The sequence below is a fragment of the Chiloscyllium punctatum genome, chromosome 36 (genome assembly GCF_047496795.1).
Source record: "Chiloscyllium punctatum isolate Juve2018m chromosome 36, sChiPun1.3, whole genome shotgun sequence".
In the NCBI taxonomy this organism is placed as follows: Eukaryota; Metazoa; Chordata; class Chondrichthyes; order Orectolobiformes; family Hemiscylliidae; genus Chiloscyllium; species Chiloscyllium punctatum.
Window position 1 is genome coordinate 59616210 of NC_092774.1, and position 22497 is coordinate 59638706.

At 44.9% G+C, this 22497-nt stretch overlaps 2 protein-coding genes across 3 annotated transcripts; one reads left to right on the forward strand and one right to left on the reverse strand.

Annotated features, from left to right (window-relative positions):
* The first annotated feature begins 1787 nt into the window (after positions 1-1787).
* Positions 1788-10551, forward strand: LOC140460549 (uncharacterized). 2 transcript variants are annotated; one of them, XM_072555134.1, is made up of 3 exons: positions 1788-3104; positions 5192-6023; positions 8288-10551. In XM_072555134.1, exons 2-3 carry the CDS (start codon positions 5530-5532, stop codon positions 8526-8528), a joined length of 735 nt encoding a protein of 244 aa, XP_072411235.1. In that variant the 5' UTR covers positions 1788-3104; positions 5192-5529; the 3' UTR covers positions 8529-10551. The 2 variants fall into 2 exon arrangements, with proteins under 2 accessions (XP_072411235.1, XP_072411234.1); XM_072555133.1 differs by having other exon boundaries at positions 1788-2192.
* LOC140460105 (uncharacterized) lies at positions 10458-13160 on the reverse strand. The gene is made up of 2 exons (XM_072554504.1): positions 12332-13160; positions 10458-10492 (listed from the first exon to the last, which is right to left on the reverse strand). The coding sequence occupies exons 1-2, from the start codon at positions 13158-13160 to the stop codon at positions 10458-10460; spliced, it is 864 nt and encodes a 287-aa protein (XP_072410605.1).
* Positions 13161-22497: the final 9337 nt, after the last annotated feature.

Here is a 22497-nt window from a genome sequence, read left to right on the forward strand (position 1 = left end):
GGGAAAATGAATAAGGAATGGAAGGGGTGGGGGGGAATGGTAGCGAAAATACAGTGAAATGGGGGGATTTCATTCCAACCTAATTTAGAGGTATGTATGAAAATATAGAGACTGCAGTACTGAACATGACAGTAAAATGTCCCTTTCCGAAAGTAGCATGTGCAAGAAATCAGACAGAGATACATAAAATCCCGACAGTGCAGAAAGAGGCCATTTGTCCCATTGAGCCTGCACTGACACACCAAAGACCATCCCACCCAGGATCATCCTGTTCTCCTGCATTTAGTATGACTAATCCACATAACCTACACATCACAGAGCAATTTCGCATGGTCAATCTACCTAACCTGCACATCTTTGGACTGTGGAAGGAAACCCATGCAGACAGAGAGAACATGCAAACCCCACACAGACACTCACCTGAGGCTGGAATTGAACCTGGGTCCCTAGTGCTGTGAGGTCGCAATGGCAAGCACTCTGCCACCTCAATATGATATAAAATTTAAACAAATGCTCTAAGCTGCAAATTTGTCCATGTGAAGAACTTACTGCAAATGATTTGAAGCAAGATCCATATGAATTGTGTTTTGGGAGAGATCCAGAACATATTTCATTAATGATTGAAAATCTTCGATCTTTGGAATGGTTTGTGAGAGAGTGTGTTGGAGTCAGATTCAATTATGGCATTCAAAAGATAGTTGGATCATTAAACTGAAAAGGAAAGTAATCCGTGTTCGGTGAAGAGTAGCACTGGATACTGTGGTGATTATAATTAGGTCAGTCAGGTGAGTTCCCTTATTGGGGGTGTTCACCTGCTCTTCTTAACATTTCACTTCAATAACCTTTAGCTTCCCAATATCTGTCGGGCGCTTTCTCTGTTCAAGCGTCGACTCGAGTGACACAGTGTCAAATTTTGTTTATGAACTATTCCTCTGATATCTCATTAGAGGGGCTATGATATTAACAGTGGGATCTAAATCGTTGTGGGTCACAATGTGCTCAAGTGAGAAAGAATAAACTGACCATTCTTAAATATTCATTTTTAAACCATGGAAATAAAATTTATGTTTGGAAAATATACAACTTGTCATGTATGAAGAAGATCAGAAATAGGAATGGGAATAGGTAATTGACTGTTGAGATGCTCTGTCTTTCATCACCATCCATGGCTGGTCATTTATCTGAATTCTCTTTCCTGCACATTTCTTTCCAATGACTTCACCTGATGAAGAGGCTACGCTCCAAGCCCGTGCGATTTCAAATAGACGTGTTGGACTATAGTTGTGTAACTTATGACTGAAAAAAATTGAGTATGTTATTACACATTCTGGAGCAGTGGGATTTAAACCTGAGCCTCAGGGCTCTATGGGAGACTACAGCTGCATCACAAAACAAACCTCTGTAGTAAATAGGTCCTCTTCTGTTGAATGAGAGGAAACACCTTCCTCCTCAACATGAGACATGACCACTGTAACCCCACAGCCCATTACAGTAAATTGAGCCCATCTCCTGTTGAATGAATGAGTGAGAACACCTTCCTCCTGAACCCCTCGAGCCCATTGTAGTAAAGGGGCGGGGACAGTGAAGGGCCTGTGAACCTCTCCACCAATCCCAAAGGCTGCGGTCGGTGCGGACGAATCGGAGAGCGACATTCCGAGTTGTGGCTTCCTTTTTAACTGCAAAGCCGCCCGCCATTGGTCAGGTGGAGTAAGGTGCGCTCTGATTGGAGGGGGCGTGGATGACGCGCTACAGTGAAGGAGGAGACGAAAGAAGAAGAAAAACAAAGATGGCGGCGCGAGGCTGCGGTTTTCTCATCGACTCAGCGGGCGGTTTCTGACGGAGGGAGGGGGGCAGACAGGCATCGTTTACCTCAGAAAATACCTTTAAAATACATTTCAAATTAAAGTCGGAACTTTTCAAACAAAAGTTGTGAAGAAAAGGAGACAGTCCCCGGTGGTGTGGGGTTTATTGTTTATTTTTGTATAATTTCCGGGGCCCGGGAAGGGGGAGGTGACGGTTACCGGGTGAACGAGAAAACAAATTAAAAATGTCGGCGGTGGAGGAGAGAGAGCCGGCGCCCGTGGCTTCTTCGGCGGCGGCCGGAGCCCAGGAGCTCAACAACCCCCCGGAGCTGGAGGAAGGTCCGAGCTCCAAGAAGCGGGGGGTCCGGCTGGAGGCTGGATTTGCTCAAGGCTTGTATCTATTAACTTATTTAAATGGTACCTACTGTATGGGGCTATGGTTTACATTAAAACCGGAGGATCATGTCAGAGTGTTTGTTTATATTGAGCAGTTGTAGTTGGTAAAATACACTCCCTGGAGGAGCACCTTCTATGATGCTGCATTTCTTACCTTCTGCCCTTCCCCCATTTGTTATCTCACATCTTGATTTTACATTTTATTTGGTCAAATTTAATTTCATATTAATGATACTTGGTATTGACTGTGTGTTATTAATTAATCTGTTGGATTATTGTAAAACAAAATTAATGATTTATTTTCATTTGTGATGTCTGAATTTGACATTGAATGTGCAGGTGTGAATACCAGTAAGTTGTGAAAATAAATCATGAACTTGTGCTTTTTAACAAAAAGAGGAGTTTAATGATATTATTGGCATTGTCTCCTTTGAGCATGATGATGCAAGTCTGACCAACAAACCACTTCATGCAGCCAATTAAAGTCTAATTAAAGTTTAATTAAAGTCTAAGAAAATAATTCTGGTAGGCTAAGATTTATACAACCCAAAATACGATTGATTATCTTGTGTATTCTTACCTTAAGCCATAACAGAAGGCATTGCGTGGCAGTTTGAGACTGAAACATGGCTGGAAAGAATGGAGATTGATGAGGGAAGTCAAAATGGCAGAGTCTGGGGCCACAATCTATCAGTCTGGCTTGATTGCATGAGTGGTGGTTCTTCAAAAGCACCTTCCAAACCCTGACCTCAACCACCAAGAACAGACAAGTGTGAGCACAGGATTCCGACTGCAAGATATATCGCATTGTTTCTTTGTTATTGACCAAAATGCTGGAACTCACTCCTGAACATTGTTGCAGTCCACATCATATTTGTGAAGCAATATAAGAGGCACCTTTTCAAGGTCAGTTTGGGAAGAGTTGTTGGCACAGCCAATGATAGTCACATCTCATGAAATAGTAAGCAAAGAGCCCACGGTGTTGGGAGGCTGTATGTTAGCATGGATAGAGGATTGGCTAACTACCGCAGTTGTGGTAAGGGGCATGTTCAGGATGGCAGCTTGTAACTAGTGGTGTACCACAGGGATCAGAGCTGGGGCCAACATTATTTACAATATATATGAATTACTTGGATAAGTAAAGTGAATGTACTATTGCTAAGTTTGCAGAAGAGACAGTTGATGTGAAAGCAGGTGGTTAGGATGACATTACATATCTGGAGAGGGATATAGACAGGTTAAGCAAATGAACGAAAGCTTGGCAGATGGGAAAATGTGGTAATGCAGTTTGTCAGGAGGTGAAGAACTGAATATTAAATGGAGAAAAGTTTAGAATAGAGTGATTTGGAATCACGTCCACGAATCTCTTCATCCAATTTCAGTGAGTAATAGGGAGGCTGGCCTTTTCAATAGAATATAAATGTAGGAAGGTTATAGTGAACCTATTTAAGGCCTTAGTCAGGCCACAACTGAATACTGTGAACAGTTTAGGGCCCTTTACCTGAGGAAAGATATATTGGCATTGGAGGCAGTCCAGAGAAGGTTGACCGTAATGATACCAGGGATGGAAAGAATGTCTTATGAGGAGAATTGAATTGGTTGGACCTGTGCTTATTAGAAGTTAGAAGAATTAGAGGTAACCTTATTGTCACGTACAAGATTCTGAGGAGACTTGACAGGCTAGACGTGGAAAAGTGGGTGAGTCTGGGACCAGAGGAAGTTACCTCCAAATAAGAGATTGCAGTCTGCATGCAATTCTGTGCTTTCTGCTACAGGAAGGGTGTTGTGAAACTTGAAAGGGTTCAGAAAACGTTTACAAGGATGCTGCCAGTGTTGGAGGGTTTGAGCTACAGGAAGAGGCTGAATAGACTGGGGCTATTTTTCCTGGAGCTTTGAAGGCTGAGGGGTGACTTTAAAGACATTTATAAAATCATGAGGGGCATGGGTAGCGTAAATAGGCAAGGTCTTTTCTCTTGGGGTAGGCGAGTCCAAAATTAGAGGGCATAGGTTTAAGGTTAATGGCAAATGGAGTTTAACATAGATAAGTGTGAGGTCTTACATTTTGTATAGTCAAATCAAGGTAGGAATTTCATGGTGAATGGCAGGACCTTAAGGAGTGTAGTGGAACAGAGGGATCTTGGAGTACAGGTTCACAGTTCTCTGAAAGTGGAGTCACAGGTAGAAATTTTTTGGCACACTGGCCTTCATCAGTCATGGCACTCAGTATAAAATACCAAATTAGAGTTGAGATAAGCACACATACCAACAACCACCAAATCTGTTTCATATGCAGTATTTCAAACTAAGAGATGTAAGGGTGCAGGTTCATAGCTCCTAGAAAGCGGAGTCATGGGTAGACAGGGCGGTGAAGAAGACTTTCGGCAGGCTTGCTTTCATCAGTCAGAGCACTGAGTACAGGAGTTGGGATGAATTGTTGCAACTGTCACAGATTCCACACAATAACAACAAGACGTGACCCTGCCCTCCCCTGACTGACAGTCCAGATCAGGGGGAAGACACCCCTTTAATTGTGATGATCAGGAAACATGCCATCCTTCAAAAAAAGGGCTGTGTTCACAAATATTTGGACAGAGCCAGGAAATTGCAGTCTGGGTGAAGATCAATCTTCATTCAGAGAGAGAGAGAGGAAGAGCAGCAGCAGTAGTTTCAGAAGTTCATGGTTCAACTTCTGAACAGACCTTGTCTGATTTGCAGTTGTTTCTGGGCTTGTAATATCGTACTGCAGCATATTGTAGATCTTCAGTAAGAGAGTGTCAATACTGCACTACAGAGTTCCATTCAGCAACTTGAGTCCATGTGAACTCTTCGTGGAGGTATGTAGTCTGCCCCATAACCCTGTTGGTTTACAGTTACATATAGATCTACACAAAGATCTTTGGGATTAAGAGGAAAGAATGTTCCACAGTAACTAGAATTACGTTCAGATTTTCTATCATGGACTGACTGTGATGACCTTTGCAATCACTTCACAGGAATATTACAATAGAAGAATTTGGCGGCAGAAATCTCAGACCAAACATCACATCAAAGTCTGACAGTCACTTGATTCACGAGGACGTGGATATTGATGGCCTTGAAAACAAAGGGGAGAAGGTCTGTCTGCTTAGTTAGGTTTTAAACGTCAGTGTGACTGGAAACTCAGAGTCTCACATACCCACACACCAGAGTAGTGACTGGAACATGCTTTACAGACTGAATGAGAGTGTTCCAATTATCAGAGGGTTCACCAGTAACACCACACACATGCTGTAAGTGTGAACGAGTTTTCAACTGATTATTAAGGTCTGAGACAGACGAGGGCACCTGCACCATGGAGAAACCATGGAAATGTGGGAATAGTTTCCCTTCGCCATCTGCGCTGGAGCTTCATCGGCGTTTGCACACGTGGCAGCGGCTGTTCACCTGCAGTCAGTGCAGGAATGGCTTCACTCAGTTACACCACCTCCTGGCCCACCAGTGTGTCCACACCAGCAAGAACCCGTTCATCTGCCCCGTGTGTGGGCAGGGCTTCACTCAGTCACACCACCTGCTGCCGCACCAGCGGATCCACACCGGGGAGAAACCGTTTTCCTGCTCCGTGTACAGGAAGGGCTACACCCGATCGTATCACCTGCTGCTCACCTTCCGCGTCCACACTGGGGAGAAGCCGTTCACCTGTCCCATGTGGAGCAATGACTTGTGCGATTCCTCCACCCTGCGCAAACACCAGCGCATCCACACCAAGGAGCGGCCGTTCACCTGTCCAGTGTGTGGGAAGGGCTTCACCCAGTCGTGCAACTTGTGGAGACACCAGCAACTTCACAAGTGAGATGGCGCAGGGTTTCGGGTTGGATTCTGCTGTTACCATTGCTGAGAGTCACATCTTGAACGCTGTTTAGTGGGTGAAGTGGGAGGGGTAAGGGGTTCCTTTATGCTGACTGGCCGCGCTCTCACTCACTTTACTTCCAGTGGGGCCTGACCCTCTCTGAGCCTGGGATTGCACCTTCCCTATGGAAATAGTCCACAGAAGCGGCTGAAGTGCAGGTAGATCTGAAATAGATACATTTCTCTCTGTCCCATTGAGTCTCCAGAACATTCGATCCAATTGGCCTCTGTCAGTGTTTATGCTCCACCTGAGCCTCCACCCACCCCTTCATCAGCAAACAGGTATCCCCTGCTTTTTGAAAGTTCACTTTACCCCCTACCCCCACCCCGTCCAAGCCTGTGCCAATTCTTAATCCTAACTTAGACCTTCTATTTATTGCCGATGCGTGGTTTCTGTCCCTGTATTCACCTCCCATTCATGTGTCTATCCAGACACACCTACAGTGTTGCTAAGGTGCCTCTTTCCACTACATCCACTGGCAGTGTATTCCAGGCATCCACCATCCAACTGTGTGAAAAATCTTCCCTTTCAATTCTCCCCCAGACTGTCCCCCTCTCACCTTGAACCTGTACCTTCTTGTAGTTAACTTTTCCACCCGGGGTGGGAATGCCTCTGACTATCTAACAGACTATCTGACCCAACACCAAACATCCAAAGAATAATACACACAGACCCATTTCCCTATCCCTATTACTCGACATTTACCCTTGACTAATGTACCTAACTTTCACATTCCTGAACACTGTGGGGCAATTTAAGCACAGACAATCCAACTTAACCTGCTAATCCCTGGGCAGTGGGTAATTTAGCATAGCCACTCCACCCTAACCTACACATTTGGATTGTGAGATGAAATTGGAGGAAAGCCATATCGACACGGGGAGAATGTGCAAGCTCCACACAGACAGTCACCTGAGACTGAAATCGAACCAGTTTCCCTGGTGCTGTGAGGCATCAGTGCTAATGATTGATCCACTATGCCGCCCCCGTCCAGCCAATCTGGGTATCTCATCATTTTGTTGAGGTCATCCCTCCACCTCTATCTTTACAGTGAAAATAATCCAGGTTTATCCCATCTCTTCTCATAATGAGACCTCCAGACCAGGCAATGTCCAAGTGAACCTTCTCTATACGCTATCCCCAGAGCATCCATGTCCTTCCGGTAGTGTGGCGACCAGAACTGCATGCAATATTCTGAATGTGACTGGAATAAATAGCTGTAACATAACTCGCCAACTCTTACACTCAAGGCAAACGTGCTGTGTGCCTTCTTGATCACGTTACCCACCTGTATTGCCACTTTTGGAGATCTATATGCCCAGATCCCTGTGTGTGCCAGTGCTTCTATGTGGTCTGAAATTTATTGTACAATTCTTGTATTTCCTATTCATCTGAATCCAGCTTCACCTTAATTGTGTTCCCCTCTTTACCTGTTTTCCCCTATCCTCACTCCTCCACACATCAGCATATCATAATTTCTGCTCCTATAATCTTATGCCATTCAGCCCATTGAGTCTGCTCCACCATTCAATCATGGCTGATAAGTTTCTCAACCCCATTCTCCCTGTAACCTTTGATCCTCTTGATACTCAAGAACCTAGTTATCCCCATGTTAAATGTATTCAATGATCTAGCCTTCACAGCCTTCTGGGGCAGTGAATTCCATAGATACACCACTCTCTGTCTGAAAAAGTTCTCCTTATCTCCGTTTCCTTTTCTTGAAGGCTGAGCCCTCGGCTCCTCGTTTCTCCTACCAATGGAAACATTTTCCCAACATCCACTCTTTCTCAGCTGTTCAGTATTGTGTAGGTTTCAATTAGTTCCCTTGTCATCTTCTAATCTCCATTGAATATAGACCCAGAGTCCTCAAATGTTCTTCATACGTTAAGCTTTTCAATCCTGGGACTTTTCTCATCAACCTCCTCTGAACGTGTTCCAGGACCAGTACATCCTTCCTGAGATATGGGGCCCAAAACTGCGTACAGTACTCAAATTGTGGCCTGACCAAAACCTTATAGACCCTCAGAAGTACATCCTTGCTTTTATTTTCAAGTCCTGTCAAAATAAATGCCATTGTTGCATTTGCCTTCCTAACTACTGACTCAGCCTGTAAGTTTATCTTGAGAGAATCCTGAGCTAGAAGTCCCAAGTTTCTTTGCTCTTCGGATTTCTGAATTTTCTCCCCATAATCCTTCTGTTCCAGGGTAGCAGCAGAGACTTCCAGACACACTGAATTTGTATCCAGGGATCTCAAGAACTGCCAGTATCTCAGGAAGAATTGTTATTCCGGGAGGAGGCAGAGAGGAGCGTGGTGTGCACCTGTAAACTCCAGAACTTCCCCAACTTCACAAGTCAACAATAACTCTTTCTGGACCAAGAAACGAAAGTGCCAACGACAAACTGTGACACCACAGGAACTGAAATTAGGCCATTCAGCCCATTAAGTCTGCTCCACCATTCACTCATTCTTGAGTATCAAGGGGCTGAAAGGTTACAGGGAGAATGGGGTTAAGAAACATATCAGCCATGATTGAATGGCAGAGCAGATTCAATTCGATAAATGGCCTGGGAAGAAGGAGGCAACACAATAAGTTATTTCTTGGCACAGGCAAGATGATGTTGTTTAATAATGGTGTGACAAAAGGACAATTAATTCTGCCTGTAGAAGGAAAGCCCTGACATAGAGGGGTTAATTGCAGGGCAGGCTGTTTCAAACAGACAGCTAACCCTCAAGGATAAGAAGGTAAACTACAGACCTGAGGTCTCCAGCAATGTGAGGTGATGTTAGAGTCTTAAAAAAAAGTCACACCACAGATTTGAAATTGAGGAAACGCCACCAAAATTCAACTCCAGAACGATACAGCAGCAGCAGTCCTTAGAAGAATAATACTGCATCAAACCCCTGGACACTTCCAGAGACGGGTACTGTCGGTGGAAACCCAGTTAAATTCAGCCATCAATTGGGTGATAGCCAAGTTTGGGGGGGGTGAAGCTGAATGAACTTGAGAGGTTTTATTTGTGGTTGCGACGTGCAATAAAGTGCAAATCATTGTTTCAGCAGTTGATTCTCTGTGCGGTTTCTGAGTCAGGAGCCAAATTAAGGTGATTCACCCACAACCACACCATGAGGCTGGGATTAATATTGACTCCATTGCATTCAAGAGAATGTCTTCAATACTGTTATAAAGCGAAGGCTGAACCCACCCCCAACCCCCCCCCATTCACTCTCCAAGGTCTCAAACCGAAATGTCCAAAGAGTGGCACATTGCCCTTTAATCTGTAAAGTCGGTGTGATAAGTGGTGTAACCTGCTGTAGTGTTAAAAGTAAATCCCTGACACTTTAAAATCAACAATCAGCAATTTATTTAACCAACTCTCACGGTGAACAAAACTACTAATAAACTGAATAAATCCGTCCTAACTACTGAGTATTCTGGAATAAATCAAGATTCTTCTGGTATGCTGTTCCAATCAATACATCCCATTCAGATAACACAAAATAGAATTTAATCTCTCAGATTACAACCAGGTTATGTGTCTTCCGGAATATTCTGTGCCATCTTCTGTCGGGATGCCTCCTCCGATTCCTCTGTCAGGAATGTCCTTCTCTGTTTTTCTAAATGATGCTTTCTCTAATACACAGATGACAGAGCGCCAATTCTTTACGATAGGATTGGTCCTGTTGTCAAAACTTTAGGATTTAAATTTAATAAGTTTTTGGTAGCCAATGGGGCTGATTTAAATTGATTGGTGAAATTGAAAACCTGTTGTCTTGGCCTGCTAACTGTACAGCCTTTTGTTACAAATGTTTCAGTTCAAGTGCTTTCTGTTGTGATGATGCTGCTCCTTTAAGAAGATTACGTTGTTGGTTTATTTTCAGGAGGGGTTGTAAAAGGCAGAGCTTCCCATTCGTCTAGGATTAAGGATTTCGCTAATGGTTAACAGATACTGGCTAAGGCAACAATCAGGGAAAAGGGTTTGACATTTTGTTTTCTAAAACACTTCTACAATGAAAGGGCAGTTGTCCCATTCTTTCCCCCTGGTTTGGGTTTTAGCAAGCAGTCTGTCTGAAGCTGCTGCAGGAAGAGATGTTTCCTGATTCAACAGATGTTTCTGACTGACTCTGAAGCTTCAGGGAAAATAGTACCAGCGTATTCAGCCTCTCCCTGTAGCTCAAACCTTGCAGCCCTGGCAACATCCTTCCAAACCTTTTCTGAACCCTTTCAAGTTTCACAATGTCTTAAAAAGACGTCAACTTTGCTCGACTAATGTGGGAGAATTTTCTAAATGACGCGTTCTGTCTGAAAGAATCCTCCCCTGTGCTGTGACAGAGCTGCAGTGACTTTCAAAAGCCTGACAAATGCTGTTATCAGTCAAAGATTCATTGGGAGAAGCTTCTCAATCACATCTGTAAATGGAGAAAGTGTTTTTAATAATGAGACATGAATAAAGGCTGCATTAATCTTTTGTTCTGAAGATTTACTCATACATCTCAAAACAGAGCATATGAACCCAGTCACAAGAAGTCTACGGGAATATAAGACACCAATGCCTATTTCCTGACCAGGACCGACTTTACACAGAAAACATGGACATTTTAAATGAATGGGGTGCCATTCGTTTTAAGATCAGGTGAACTTAAGAGGCACAGCATTGACTTAGAAATGAGAGATCCTTGACACACACACACACACAGCCAAAATCATCACTGCCATTATTATCTAATCAGAATTTAGGCTGGGATGTTTTTCCACTGGAGCAGAGGAAGTTGAGAGGCAATATTTTCAAACTATGAGGGGTAGAGTTGGGTTAATGGTAGCTGTCTCTTCCCTAGGGGGAGGATTTCAAGACCAAGGACGTGTTTTTATGGTGAGAGGAGAAAAATGGAAGAAAAGATGTGGGGCAAAATATTTACAGAGTGTAGTTCACCTGAGGAAACAGCTGCCAGTGGAAGTGGTTGAAGCAGGTACATTAACAACATTGAAAAGGTGTTTCAACAAATACATGGATAGGAAAGCTTTAGAAGGATATGGGCCAAGTGCAGGGAAATGAGGTTAGTGTTGACAAACATTTTGGTCAGCATGGACAGGTTTGGGCTGAAAGGCCTGTATCTGTGCTATAGTATTCTATGACTGGCGTCTCTTTGTAACTCTGACAGTGTTGAGTTTTCACATGAACCAGGAAAAAGTGAGGACTGCAAATGCTGGAGATCAGAGTTGAGAGTGTGGTGCTGGAAAAGCAGCAGGTCAGGCAGCACCCGAGGAGCAGGAGGATCGATGTTTCAGGCATAAGGACATCCAGATGAATATCTCACGAAATCATGCTGAATAAAATCTGATCTCATTTGTCAACTCTGAAGTGGAGGTGCTGGGGGTGGACAGGTCAGAAGTCACACAACACCAGGTGAGAATCCCAATAGATTGATTTGAACTCATGAGCTTTCGAAGCTCTGTTCCTTCATCAGGTGAAGTGATGAAGGAGCAGCACTGATGAAGGAGCAATGCTCCCAAAGCTTGGGATTTCAAATAAACCTGTTGGACTGTAACCTGGGGTTGTGTGACTTCTGACTTCTTCAACTGCGCATTCATGTTGAAATTGATGGGATATTTTATCCAACTCGGAGTAGTTAAATCATATCGCTTGGAGGGGTTCATTTGAAACCTTTCAGGAGTTGAATTCAACAAGATTGAAATATTCAAAGTTACTCAATTCTAAACTTACATCAGGACCGGTAGTCATAGAGAGGTACAGCGCGGAAACAGATCCTTCAGTCCAACTCGTCCACGCTGACCAGATATTCTAAATTAATCTAGTCCCATTTGCCAGCACTTGGCCCAAATCCCTCTAACCCTTTCTCTTCATGTCCCCAACCAAATGTCTTTTAAATTCTGTAATTCTACCAGCCTCCTCCACTTCCTCTGGCAGCTTATTCCATACACGCACCACACTCTGCATGAAAAGTTTTCCCTTTAGGTCCGTTTTAAATCTTTCCCCTCTCACTCTAAACCCATGCCCTCTAGTTCTAACAACATCCTGATAAATCATTTCTGATGGAGATGTCAACGTTTCGGGTAGAACCCTTCTTCAGTCCTGAGGGATGATACCTGAAATGCAAACTCCACACAGACAGTCACCCTGAGGATGGAATCAAATCTGGGTCCCTGGCGCTATGAGGCAGCAGTGCTAACCACTGAGCCACCACCCCCCTTCCCCCTCCACTCCCCCAGTAGAAAACAAAAAAGCCTACCAACTCTCCCACTACCCCCACTGTCAGAAAGGGCAGGAGGTTCAGTCCTGGGGGTGACTGATTGTTGGGAGCATTGGTGCCTCCGCTGGTGCTTGTTCAAGCTGCAGGACATTGTGAACCTCTGCCCACACTCGTTGCAGGCAAACGGCCTCTCTCCAGTGTGGACCCACTGGTGCGTCAGTAGAGTGGAGGAGACAGCAAAGCCCTTCCCGCACTCGAGGCAGGTGAACAGCCTCTCCCCAGTGTGGACCCACCGGTGTGTCAGCAGGTGGGAGGCCTGGGTAAAGCCCTTCCCGCACTCAGAGCAGCTGAAGGGCCTTTCCCCAGTGTGGACCCGCTGGTGCTTCAGCAGGTCGGAAGAGCGTGTAAAGCACTTCCCGCAGACAGAGCAGGTGAATGGCCTCTCACCAGTGTGGACCCGCCGGTGGGCCAGCAGGTCAGAGGAATCGCTGAAGGCCTTCCCACATTTGGGGCAGGGGAAGGGCTTCTCACCGGTGTGGACCCGCCGGTGAATCACGAGGTGGGAGGAGCGAGTGAACACTTTCCCACAATCGGGGCAGCTGAAGGGCCTCTCCCCTGTGTGCACCCGCTGGTGCCTCATCAGGGCAGAGGAATCACTGAAGGCCTTCTCACACTTGAGGCAGCTGAAGGGCCTCTCCCCAGTGTGCACCTGTCGGTGCCTCAGAAGGGCAGAGGAATCACTGAAGGCCTTCCCGCATTCAGGACAGGAGAATGGCTTCTCCCTGGTGTGACTGCGCCGATGTGTCTCCAGGGCAGACGGGACACGGAAGCCTTTCCTGCAGTCGCCACACTTCCAAGGATTCTCCATGGCCGAAGCTACAGTTCCAAACAAATGCGTGAATGTCCCCTCGCTGCCTTGAATTCCTCTTTCCAGGTCAGCTAACTGTTTCAGGCTCCACACTCGTGCGTTGCTGTAACAGTAGGGTCTCTCTTGCAGTCCCACTGATGCTGAAAACGTACTGAAACAGGAACCAATTGGATCACAGTTGAAAAGTGTTGCAGTCCCGATGGACTGAGTGACTCACAAATGCTGGAGAATCAGAGTCGAAAACTGCGGGTCAGGCAGCATCTGAGGAGCAGGAGAGTCAATGGTTCAGGCATAAGCCTTTCATCTGTTGATTTTGATACTTCATCTTCAGATCAAATACTCTGAAAAGAGATTACAAAAGTCATCACTGTCAGTCCAGGGTAGAAATTCAGAACAAGCAATTCTACTTTCTGCAGAATATTCTTTTCTTTCGTTATTCCACAAAACTGAAAGCACCATCTCTCTCTCTCCCTCTGTTCTCACTCCATTCTAATTCTCCTCAAAGTGCTGATTCAGGATCTGACAGGGACAGAAGAGCAAAACAGTCACAACTGACATCTCTCTGAATTTTGGATACCTCCACCTGAAAATTAATATCTTCCACGACATTGGGATACTGTTGAGAGTGAGTAGGTCTGATTTTTGGAAGCAAAAATATAATGTGTAAATTCAGGATGAACCTGCAATGCAGCTTGACAACCAATCAGACACAAAATGGTTAATGTGCCCCCACGGGGGTGGGGGAGTTTTGGAATGAGACATCAAGGCAACGACACCAGAGAGAAATTGAACAGACTGGCGTGGCAAACCAGAGTCATCCAGATATACAGCACAGAAACAGGTCCTTTGGTCCAACTGGTCTATGCTGACCAGATATGCTCACCGAATCTGGTCTCATTTCCCAGCATTTGGCCCATATCCCTCTAAACCCTTCCTATTCATAAACCTATCCAGATGCCCTTTAAATGTGTCATAATTATACCAGCATCTACTATTTCCTCTGGCAGCTCTTTCCTTACACGCACCATCTTCTGCATGAATTGCCCCTTAGGTTCCTTTTAAATCCCTCGCCCCCTCCCCAGGCCACCTCACCCTTAACCTATTACTCTATAGTTCTACACTCCCAGAGAAAAGACCTTGTCTATTTACCCCATCCATCCCTCTCTTGATTTTATAAACAATGAAAGCATCAACGGCTCAGGGCGGGGATGGGGTGGTGGGGGGGTGGGGGGGGGAAGAAGCCGAATGTGCTGCAGCCAATGCAGAAGGAGAGGACACAAAACCTTGAAGCTGCAATGAGGAATACTGCATGTGCTGTACTTGTACCTGTTGATTTTATTTGTGGGAATCAAGTGCATTTTAAAAATAAAAACAAACAAGATATCTATCCCTCCCCTTTCCCAATCTCCCAATGCTGTCCTGGATACAGAGTGAGAGAATTGGGAGCAGGACTTGGCCATTTGAGCCTGCACCAGCATTGAACAGATCATAAGTGGATATGAATATACCTACAGCCAGGTGGATAGATTAGGATTTCTTTCACTGGAGCAGAGGAGATTGAGAGGTGACCTTATAGAGGATTATAATATCATGAGGGTTACAGATGAGGTGAAAGGCAGGTGTCCTTCCCCTGGGGTTGGGCTTTCAAGATTAGGGAGCAAAGTTTGAAGGGGAGAGGAGAAAGATTTTAAAAAGACATGAAGAGCTCCATGTTTTTCTCACAGAGAGTGGTTTGTGTGTGGAATGGGTGTCCAGAGGAAAGTGGATGCATGTACAGTGACAATGTTTAAAAGACATTTGGAAAAGTACATGAATAGGAAAGTTTCAGAGGTATATAGGCAAATTACTGGCAGATGGGACTGGTTGGGTTTGAGAAATTAGTCAGCATAGACTAGTTGGACCGAAGGGTCTGTTTCTGTGCTGTATGACCCTGTAGCTGTTCTGTACTGGTCTTAAAACCATTTTCTTGGAAATCCAAGATGGCGGTGGTTTAAGTGGTCTGCTGTGGTGGGCTCTGTGCCATACCCCCGGCATGGTGGACTTTTACCCCTCCCCCCCACCTCATTAACCATCTGTAGGAGAAAAGAATTGCTAACATGAACTTACTGAACGTCTGGAGCTGCTACAATTGTGGTTTGACAGCTTTAGGACCAGAATGAAAGCAAATGAAGGAAAGGGGCCGACAGGGGTGCAGCAGGCAGGGCCCTCCCCTACTGCATCAGGGGAGCCTGGAGCCATTACTCAAACTCCCAGGGCAGTCCCTTTGGATTTAATGGGGCAGCAGCAGTTACTCTCGGAGTTTGCCAAACTCTGAGAAAAGATTGAAGCGGCGGTGGAACCACTACCTGCCACGCTGAAAAAGCATAAACAGGAAATTCAAATGTTGGCCCGAAGAGCATAGGCAGCAGAGGAGAGGACCGTGGCATCGGAGACCGTGGCGGAGGTCTCAGGAGGAAGGATCTGAACGCTGGAAGACCAGGTTCGGGTCCTTCAGGAGCATGTGGACGACCTGGAAAACTAAAATAGAAGAAAAATCTTCCAGCTCATGGTTCTTCCGGAATGCGATGAAGGCAAAGACCTTATTGGATTCCTGGGGTTGAAGTTGAAGTCGGGCCTGTTGAGTGTGGAGCAGGCCCAACGGATGGAAATGCTCAGGTCCAGGTCGGACCCGCAGCCCCGCGTGGTCCTAGTGCGCCTCCTGCATTACAAAGTTCAAACAGTTAGTGATTGAAACTGCAAGAAGACTGGGAAGAGGTCCACAGACTTTAATGCACAAAGGGTCAAGAATAATATATTTTCAGGACTTCTCAGGAGCCTGGATTAAGAAAAGGGCATTTGATGAAGTGAAGAGAAAATTAAGGGATCTGAACATATAATATTCCTTGAGGTCCCTGACCTGATTGCGTTTCACTCATGGAGGGACGGTATATAATTTTGATTCAGCAGAAAAGGCGATGGACTTTGCGAATTCTCTGAATTAAAGAAATCGAGTCAGGGTGAAGGCGGGAGGGACATCATTACAGACAATGCTACTTTTTTGCCCCTTTTTGTGGTTCTCGGCTTTATACGTACTGCCCTGACAAAAAACTGGAATTATTTAGTATATCGGTCAGTTACGTATTGTCTGGGGCCTTTTTTTTACTGCTATCCTTTTGTTTTTGGATTGTGGGTGGCTATACCTGTACTTAAGATGTATGGAGAAGGGGTGTGGGGAGATGGGTAGCCATGTTAACTCTCAGAATGTAAATAACTTTTTTTTTTCAATCTGTGAACTGCCTGGTGTTTGGGGCACAGCCTCAGTGGAAAGGAGCCAGGATGGTGGCAATGGTGGGGTTTGGGGAGGTGGGGGGGAAGAGATCTCTACATAATTGGGGGTTATTTGAGCGTTTGCTTAAGTTATATGTGGTAGTTAGATTTTTATTTATCGTAGTTTTTAATAGGAGCAGTTTTTAGACTTTATAGAGTTAATGTCTTTGTTGCTCACTGCACCTCAGATAAGCTTCCTCCTCTTGGGAAACCATGGGCTGCCCTGGATGACCATGGCTACTGAGTCGTTCAGGTGGTGCACCTGGAATGTAAAAGGGAGCCATTCCCCCATTAAAAAGAAAGGAGGTGCTGTCAAGCCTCAGGAGGGAAAGGGTGGACACATTTAACTGATAAGGAACATCTGAAACTGCAGCAAGGAGGTTATGATAGGGTATTCTTCTCCTCCTTTAGTTCCAAGTGTAGAGGAGTGGCTATACTGGTAAGAAGGAAGAACCTCCCTTTCCAGGTAATTGAGCAAATTAAGGAACAAACATGGACTGTCCGTCATTCTTAAAGCTCTAATACATGGAGAAGAGTATGGCATCTTGAATGTGTATTGTCCCCCCGGTGCACCCTCTTAAATTTATAATTGATGCAGTTGCAAAATTAATGAGTCTTGGGGTATGCGGCATGGTCATTGGAGGGGATTTTAATCGCCTAATAGATCCCGAGGTAGACAGGGTGCCAAGGGGCCAGGCAGGTACACCCGCGCAATCTCAGCAGTTGGTGGACATGTGTGAGGAGTTGGGATTAGTGGATGTGTGGAGACATCTCCACCCTAATGGAAGAGACTTTACTTTCTCTTCCAAACCACACAAGTACCACATGGGAACTGACACTTTTTAATGCCATTGGATTACTTGGACAGAACATTGGCTTGTGAAATTGGCAATATAGCTGTCGGAGCATGTGCCAGTGTATTTTGAAGGTAAAATCAAGAGTGGTGGAATGGATGCACAGCATTGGTGCATGGACCCATTCCTGTTACGGGATAGCAAATTTGTTGAGTAAATCACAGGAGTTCAGAGCCTTCTGGGATATCAACTCGGGTACGGCCAGTAATTCGGAAATACTGTAGAAGGCCACTAAGCCATATTTATGAGGCGTGATTATTTTTTATTCAATGACTAGAAGGACGCAGAGGAAGGAGCAACAACAGTGTTGGAGACCCGTCTGCAGAAAGCTGAGGAAGTATATTATAATAGGACTTCACTGGTCAAGCTGCAGCTCTCTGGGCTGCTCCCAACTCATTGCACACACTGGGGAAAAAAAGGTCTGCTTTGCGCAACAAAGATTGTTTGAATTTGGAGATAAGCCACGTAGATATCTCACTAGAAAGAAAAATGCTTCTCAATCTATTATGTCTGTTAGAGAGAAGGCTGGCACAGTTACTCGTGAGTTAAAGAAGATTAATGTTAGATTGAGGGAATACTTTGCAGAGTTATATCAGTCAGAGGGTGATGAACACAGTACAGCGAGAATGCAGGCCTTTTTTGAGATCCTGCACCTCCCTAGCATAAACGCGTAACAGGTTTCCGTTGAATGGGCCTATGACAATACAGGGGGTGTAGGAAGCAATAGAGCATCTCCAAGGTGGCAAGCACTGGGGTCACATGGATTCCCAAGTGAATTCTATGAGGAATTCATAAATGTGTTGGTGGAGCTACCTCTGGGGATATATAGCTATTCATATGCACAGGATTATCTTCCGCCCTCTCTTAGGGAGGCTAATATCTCCCTCATTTTAAAGAAGGGGAAAGAGCCCGAAGAATGTGCTTCATACAGACCCATTTCACTGTTGAATGTAGATTTTAAAATTCTACCCAAGACGCTGGCCCTGAGGTTGGAAAAGGTGTTGTTCTGTATTGTGAAAGAAGATCAGATGGGCTTTTTTAAGGCCGTAGCTCCTCCAACAATATCAGGAGGGTACTGAACATGGTGCAGGTATGCCAGCAAAGATTGATCCTGGGTTCAGTGGCCTGCCTAGATGCAGAAAAGGCATTTGACCAGATAGAATGGCTATACCTGTTTGGGGTCCTCAAGCACTTTGGTCTGGGGACAACCTTTGCTAAGATGGGTGGTGGTGTTGTATAATGATCCTAAGGCAGCAGTCATCACAAACGGCACTAAGTCAGATAACTTTAATCCTGGGAGAGGTAGTCGACAGGGGTGTCCTCTTTCACCGCTGCTATTTACCTTGGCAATTGAGCCGTTAGCTGAGGCTATCAGGAAGGACCCTGAAATAGTGGGGCCAGGAGTGGGAATGGGGGAACATAAGATTACCCTGTATGTTGATGATGTCCTTTTGTTCTTGGCCAATTTGGAGGAGTCCGTTCCTCGATTGATTCAAACAATTAATTTATTTGGCAGTTTTTCGGGCTGCAAGATCAACTTTACAAAATCAGAAGCCATGCCGATGGGGTGGGGAGGTAAGAATTAGTGGAGGTGCCTGATCTGAAGGATGGAATGTAGTTCCTGTTTAGATGGTCGTCAAAAGGGTTTTTGTATTTGGGAATTTTTATTACCCCTGCCTTCCACCAGCTGTATAAAGCTAACTATGTACAATTACTGGAGAGGATAAAGCGGGATTTGCAGCGATGGGACGGATTACCGTTATCATGGTTAGGCCGAATAGCTCTGATTAAAATGAATGTTCTTCCTCGCCTGTTGTACCCCATGAGAATGCTCCTGTTGTTGCTCCCCAGATGAGTCTTACTGAGGCTCAATGGTTGACTCGCTTCTTTTATTTGGTGTCACAGGTGCCCCCTAATTAAGTTTACCAAATTGCAGCTCTTACAGGGTGAGGAGGAGTGGACCTTTTGGACTTGAAGAGATATCAAATAAGCGCTTTCTTAGCATATGTGGGTGACTGTGCACGGGGGGACTCGGGGTCGATTTTTCTTGACGTTGAAGCATTGCAGTCGAGATGTCCCCTCGTTAATCTAATATTCATTGATAAGATGAAATCCGAGACTGAGCAGCGTAAGAGTACAATCATTTTAAATACAGTGAAAGCCTGGAGGATAATGAGGCAAGACAAGGGCATTTGGCTGAAGACCTCGCTGATTACCCCACTGGTGGCAGCCCAAGGATTTAAACCTGGGGCAATGGACTCCGGCATTAAGTCATGGGAGAATAAGGGAATTTCCTGTAGGGAAGATTTATTCGAGGGTTAGGTCTTGATGTCATTTAGCCAGCTAAGTCAGAAATATGCATTGTCTAATAGGGACGTTTTCCAATACTTGCAGCTAATGGATTAAATACAGAGGAAGATCACACTCCTGGCTCAGCATTACAGGTCAAATGTGGAGTAAAGAGTACTCTGGTGTACAGGCGCTCTTTCAGTTAGTACGTTGTATCATTTACAGAAGGGACGTACCTTAGGGGATGTGGAATCGGGAGCTAGGATAGGATATTTCATTAGAAGTATGGCAAGATATAGGGGAAAATGTAAGGAAAATTTCAATATGTAACAAAGCACAGGGCATGCAATTGAAGATTTTACACAGGGCTTACGTGGAGCCAGAGAAGCTAGCTAAGTTCAAGAGAGGCGCATCACCAGGGTGTCCCAAATGTAAAATTAGTATAGGCACTCATACACTGCTATTGGTCATGTTGTAAGATCCAGAGATGCTGGAGTGCTATAGTAAGGGAGCTGAAGGACATCCTGGGGGATTGAAGTTAAAGTGAATCCGGTATTTCTTCTTCTGGGGTTGCCAAATTTGCCTTCTGTCAGAGAACACAGGAACAGATTGTGTAACATTCTTACGCACTGTGCAAGGAAGAACATTTTAATGAATTGGATATTGGAAAAAACCCCAGGGCTTATGTGGTGGCATATGCTAGTGATGGAGCATCCCCCCCCAAGATGACCTCACAAATATGGTGCACCACAAAACAGTAGTTTTACAAGACGTGGCAGCCCTTTCTAAATTATATTGATGCAGACTGACCAGCAGTATTAATTAGAGCCATGGTATAGCTGTGGGAATCAGTGTGGGCGCTCATGGGGCAAGGCTGGGTGAAAAGAATACGGGTACAATAACTGGTGCTCCAATGGATGGGAGCCTTAATAGAGATGTGGTGAGCAAAATAGAATAAAGTAATGTGATAGAATTCAAATTAACTTAAATTATTTTTCATTTTATTTTTATTCAATTTGATTGTAGTTTAGTTTAAGCTAAGTTTGTTCCAGTAAAATAATAGGTAGCTTATTATTAATAGTATCACAGTATGATATTGTCGTACTGCTATTTTTCTGTATTTTGGTATTGTTCTCTTTTGTATACAGAGGTGTTGTGAGAGATTTGAAATAGTTCCGAATAAAAATATTTTAAAAAAAATATTTCTTGCCTTCTCCCATAACTATTTTTGACACCCCCTGCAATGGCACGTGAACACGCTGGTGCCTCCACAGGTGGCAGGAGTGGGTGAAACCCTTCCCACACTCTGAGCGGCTGAAGGGCCTCTCCCCAGTGAGGACCCGCTGGTGGGTCAGCAGGGTGGAGGCCCGAGTAAAGCCCTTCCCGCACTCGGGAAGGAGTGATGGCCGAGTGCCATTATTGACTGTACTATCAACCCAGTTCCGGGGACTCCCAGGTATGAATTCTGCTGTGGCAGTTGGTGGAATTGGAGTTCTGTCGGAAATCTTGAGTTCAGAATCTATAAATGAAACCATTTTCATGGTTGGGGGGGCGGGGGAAATCCCATCTCATTCACTCGCATCCTTTTCAGGAAAGGATTCACTCAGTCACCCTAGCTGTATCCTTTACCCGGTCTCACCGACAGGTGACTCCAGACCCACAGCAGTCTTGTTGACTCTACTTTGCCCCAAATCTCCAACCACCCTCCCCCAGCAGATGGGCTGGGAGAATCTTACATGGAGACAGGGTCTGGGTTGAAATTGCTGAGTGAGGCAATACTTCCTCTGGATTAAGGTTGTACCAAGGTTCCAATTACAAAGGGACAACTTGGTGGTTACCAGTAGTAAAGGAAGTGAGGTGGGGTGGTGTATGCACACTTTGACCCAGAGTTGTTTAAAAAGCAGCAACGTTTTCCATGCCTTTTTACTGGGGAATCGGAAGCTGTAACAAAGTTGTGTCACAATAAAGGTTACCTGAACTTACCGCCAGGCTCAAGCTCTCATTAAAAGCTTTGAGCTCCAGGAGGTTTTTGTTTTAAAGCTCCTCATTTCTTTCAGGCTCCTGCACTAAGTTTCCAATGTCGTGTATCAGATGGAGCAGTGAATGAGGAGCTAGTATTGTTAGAAATTGTAAACTTTTCAGGAGTGCAGGTACTGTGTTGTTACATCAGCGTTGTAAAGCTTACTGGCAGCACCAGGAGGGGTGGGCTGTATTCACTAGAAACGATATGGAGGAACTGGTGTTGGACTGGGGTGTACAAAGTTAAAATTCACACAACACCAGGTTATAATCCAACAGGTTTATTTGGAAGCACTTGCTTTCGGAACACTGCTGCTTCATCGGTTAGCTGTGAGAGGTATGAATAAAGGGGAGGGCTTGCATTTTCCTAAAACAAGGAAAGGCAGGACTTGTACAGTTAATGGTCGGGCCCTGGATCATGTTGTGAAACAGAGATATGTTGGTGTGGAGGGGCATTCAGATACATCGTTCCTTGAAAGTTGCATCATTGGTGGACAGGATGGTTAAGAAGGTATTTAGCACCATTGCCTTTATTGTTCACACCACTGCGTATAGGAGTTGGGACATCATGTTGAGGTTGTACAGGATGTTGGTGAGGCCACTTCTAGAGTACGGAGTACAGGTCTGGTCACTCTGTTATTGGAAGAATACTGTGCTGTATATCTCTATGACTCTATAAAAAGAGCCATTACAAATTTGATGGACCAAACAACTGCCTTTTGAGAGAGATAAATGGGAGCATCAATATTTTAAACTTCCAATTTTTGTTCTCCTCCCAAAGTCTCTGTTTTGTCAGGGGACAGTGTAAGCCAGTAGGCCTTGCAATTCAACCTCATCTTATCCTCACCCAATATTCAAGGGAAATTAAG

Bases quoted from the DNA above. Each gene is read 5' to 3' on its own strand.
- LOC140460549 (XM_072555134.1), top strand. From the start codon at position 5,530: ATGGAGAAACCATGGAAATGTGGGAATAGTTTCCCTTCGCCATCTGCG. The intron at 6,024-8,287 runs GTGAGATGGCGC...CTTCTGTTCCAG, and splicing joins AGACACCAGCAACTTCACAA to GGTAGCAGCAGAGACTTCCA.
- LOC140460105 (XM_072554504.1), bottom strand. From the start codon at position 13,160: ATGGAGAATCCTTGGAAGTGTGGCGACTGCAGGAAAGGCTTCCGTGTC. The intron at 10,493-12,331 runs GTAGGCTTTTTT...CTCCATTTACAG, and splicing joins TGGGGGTAGTGGGAGAGTTG to ATGTGATTGAGAAGCTTCTC.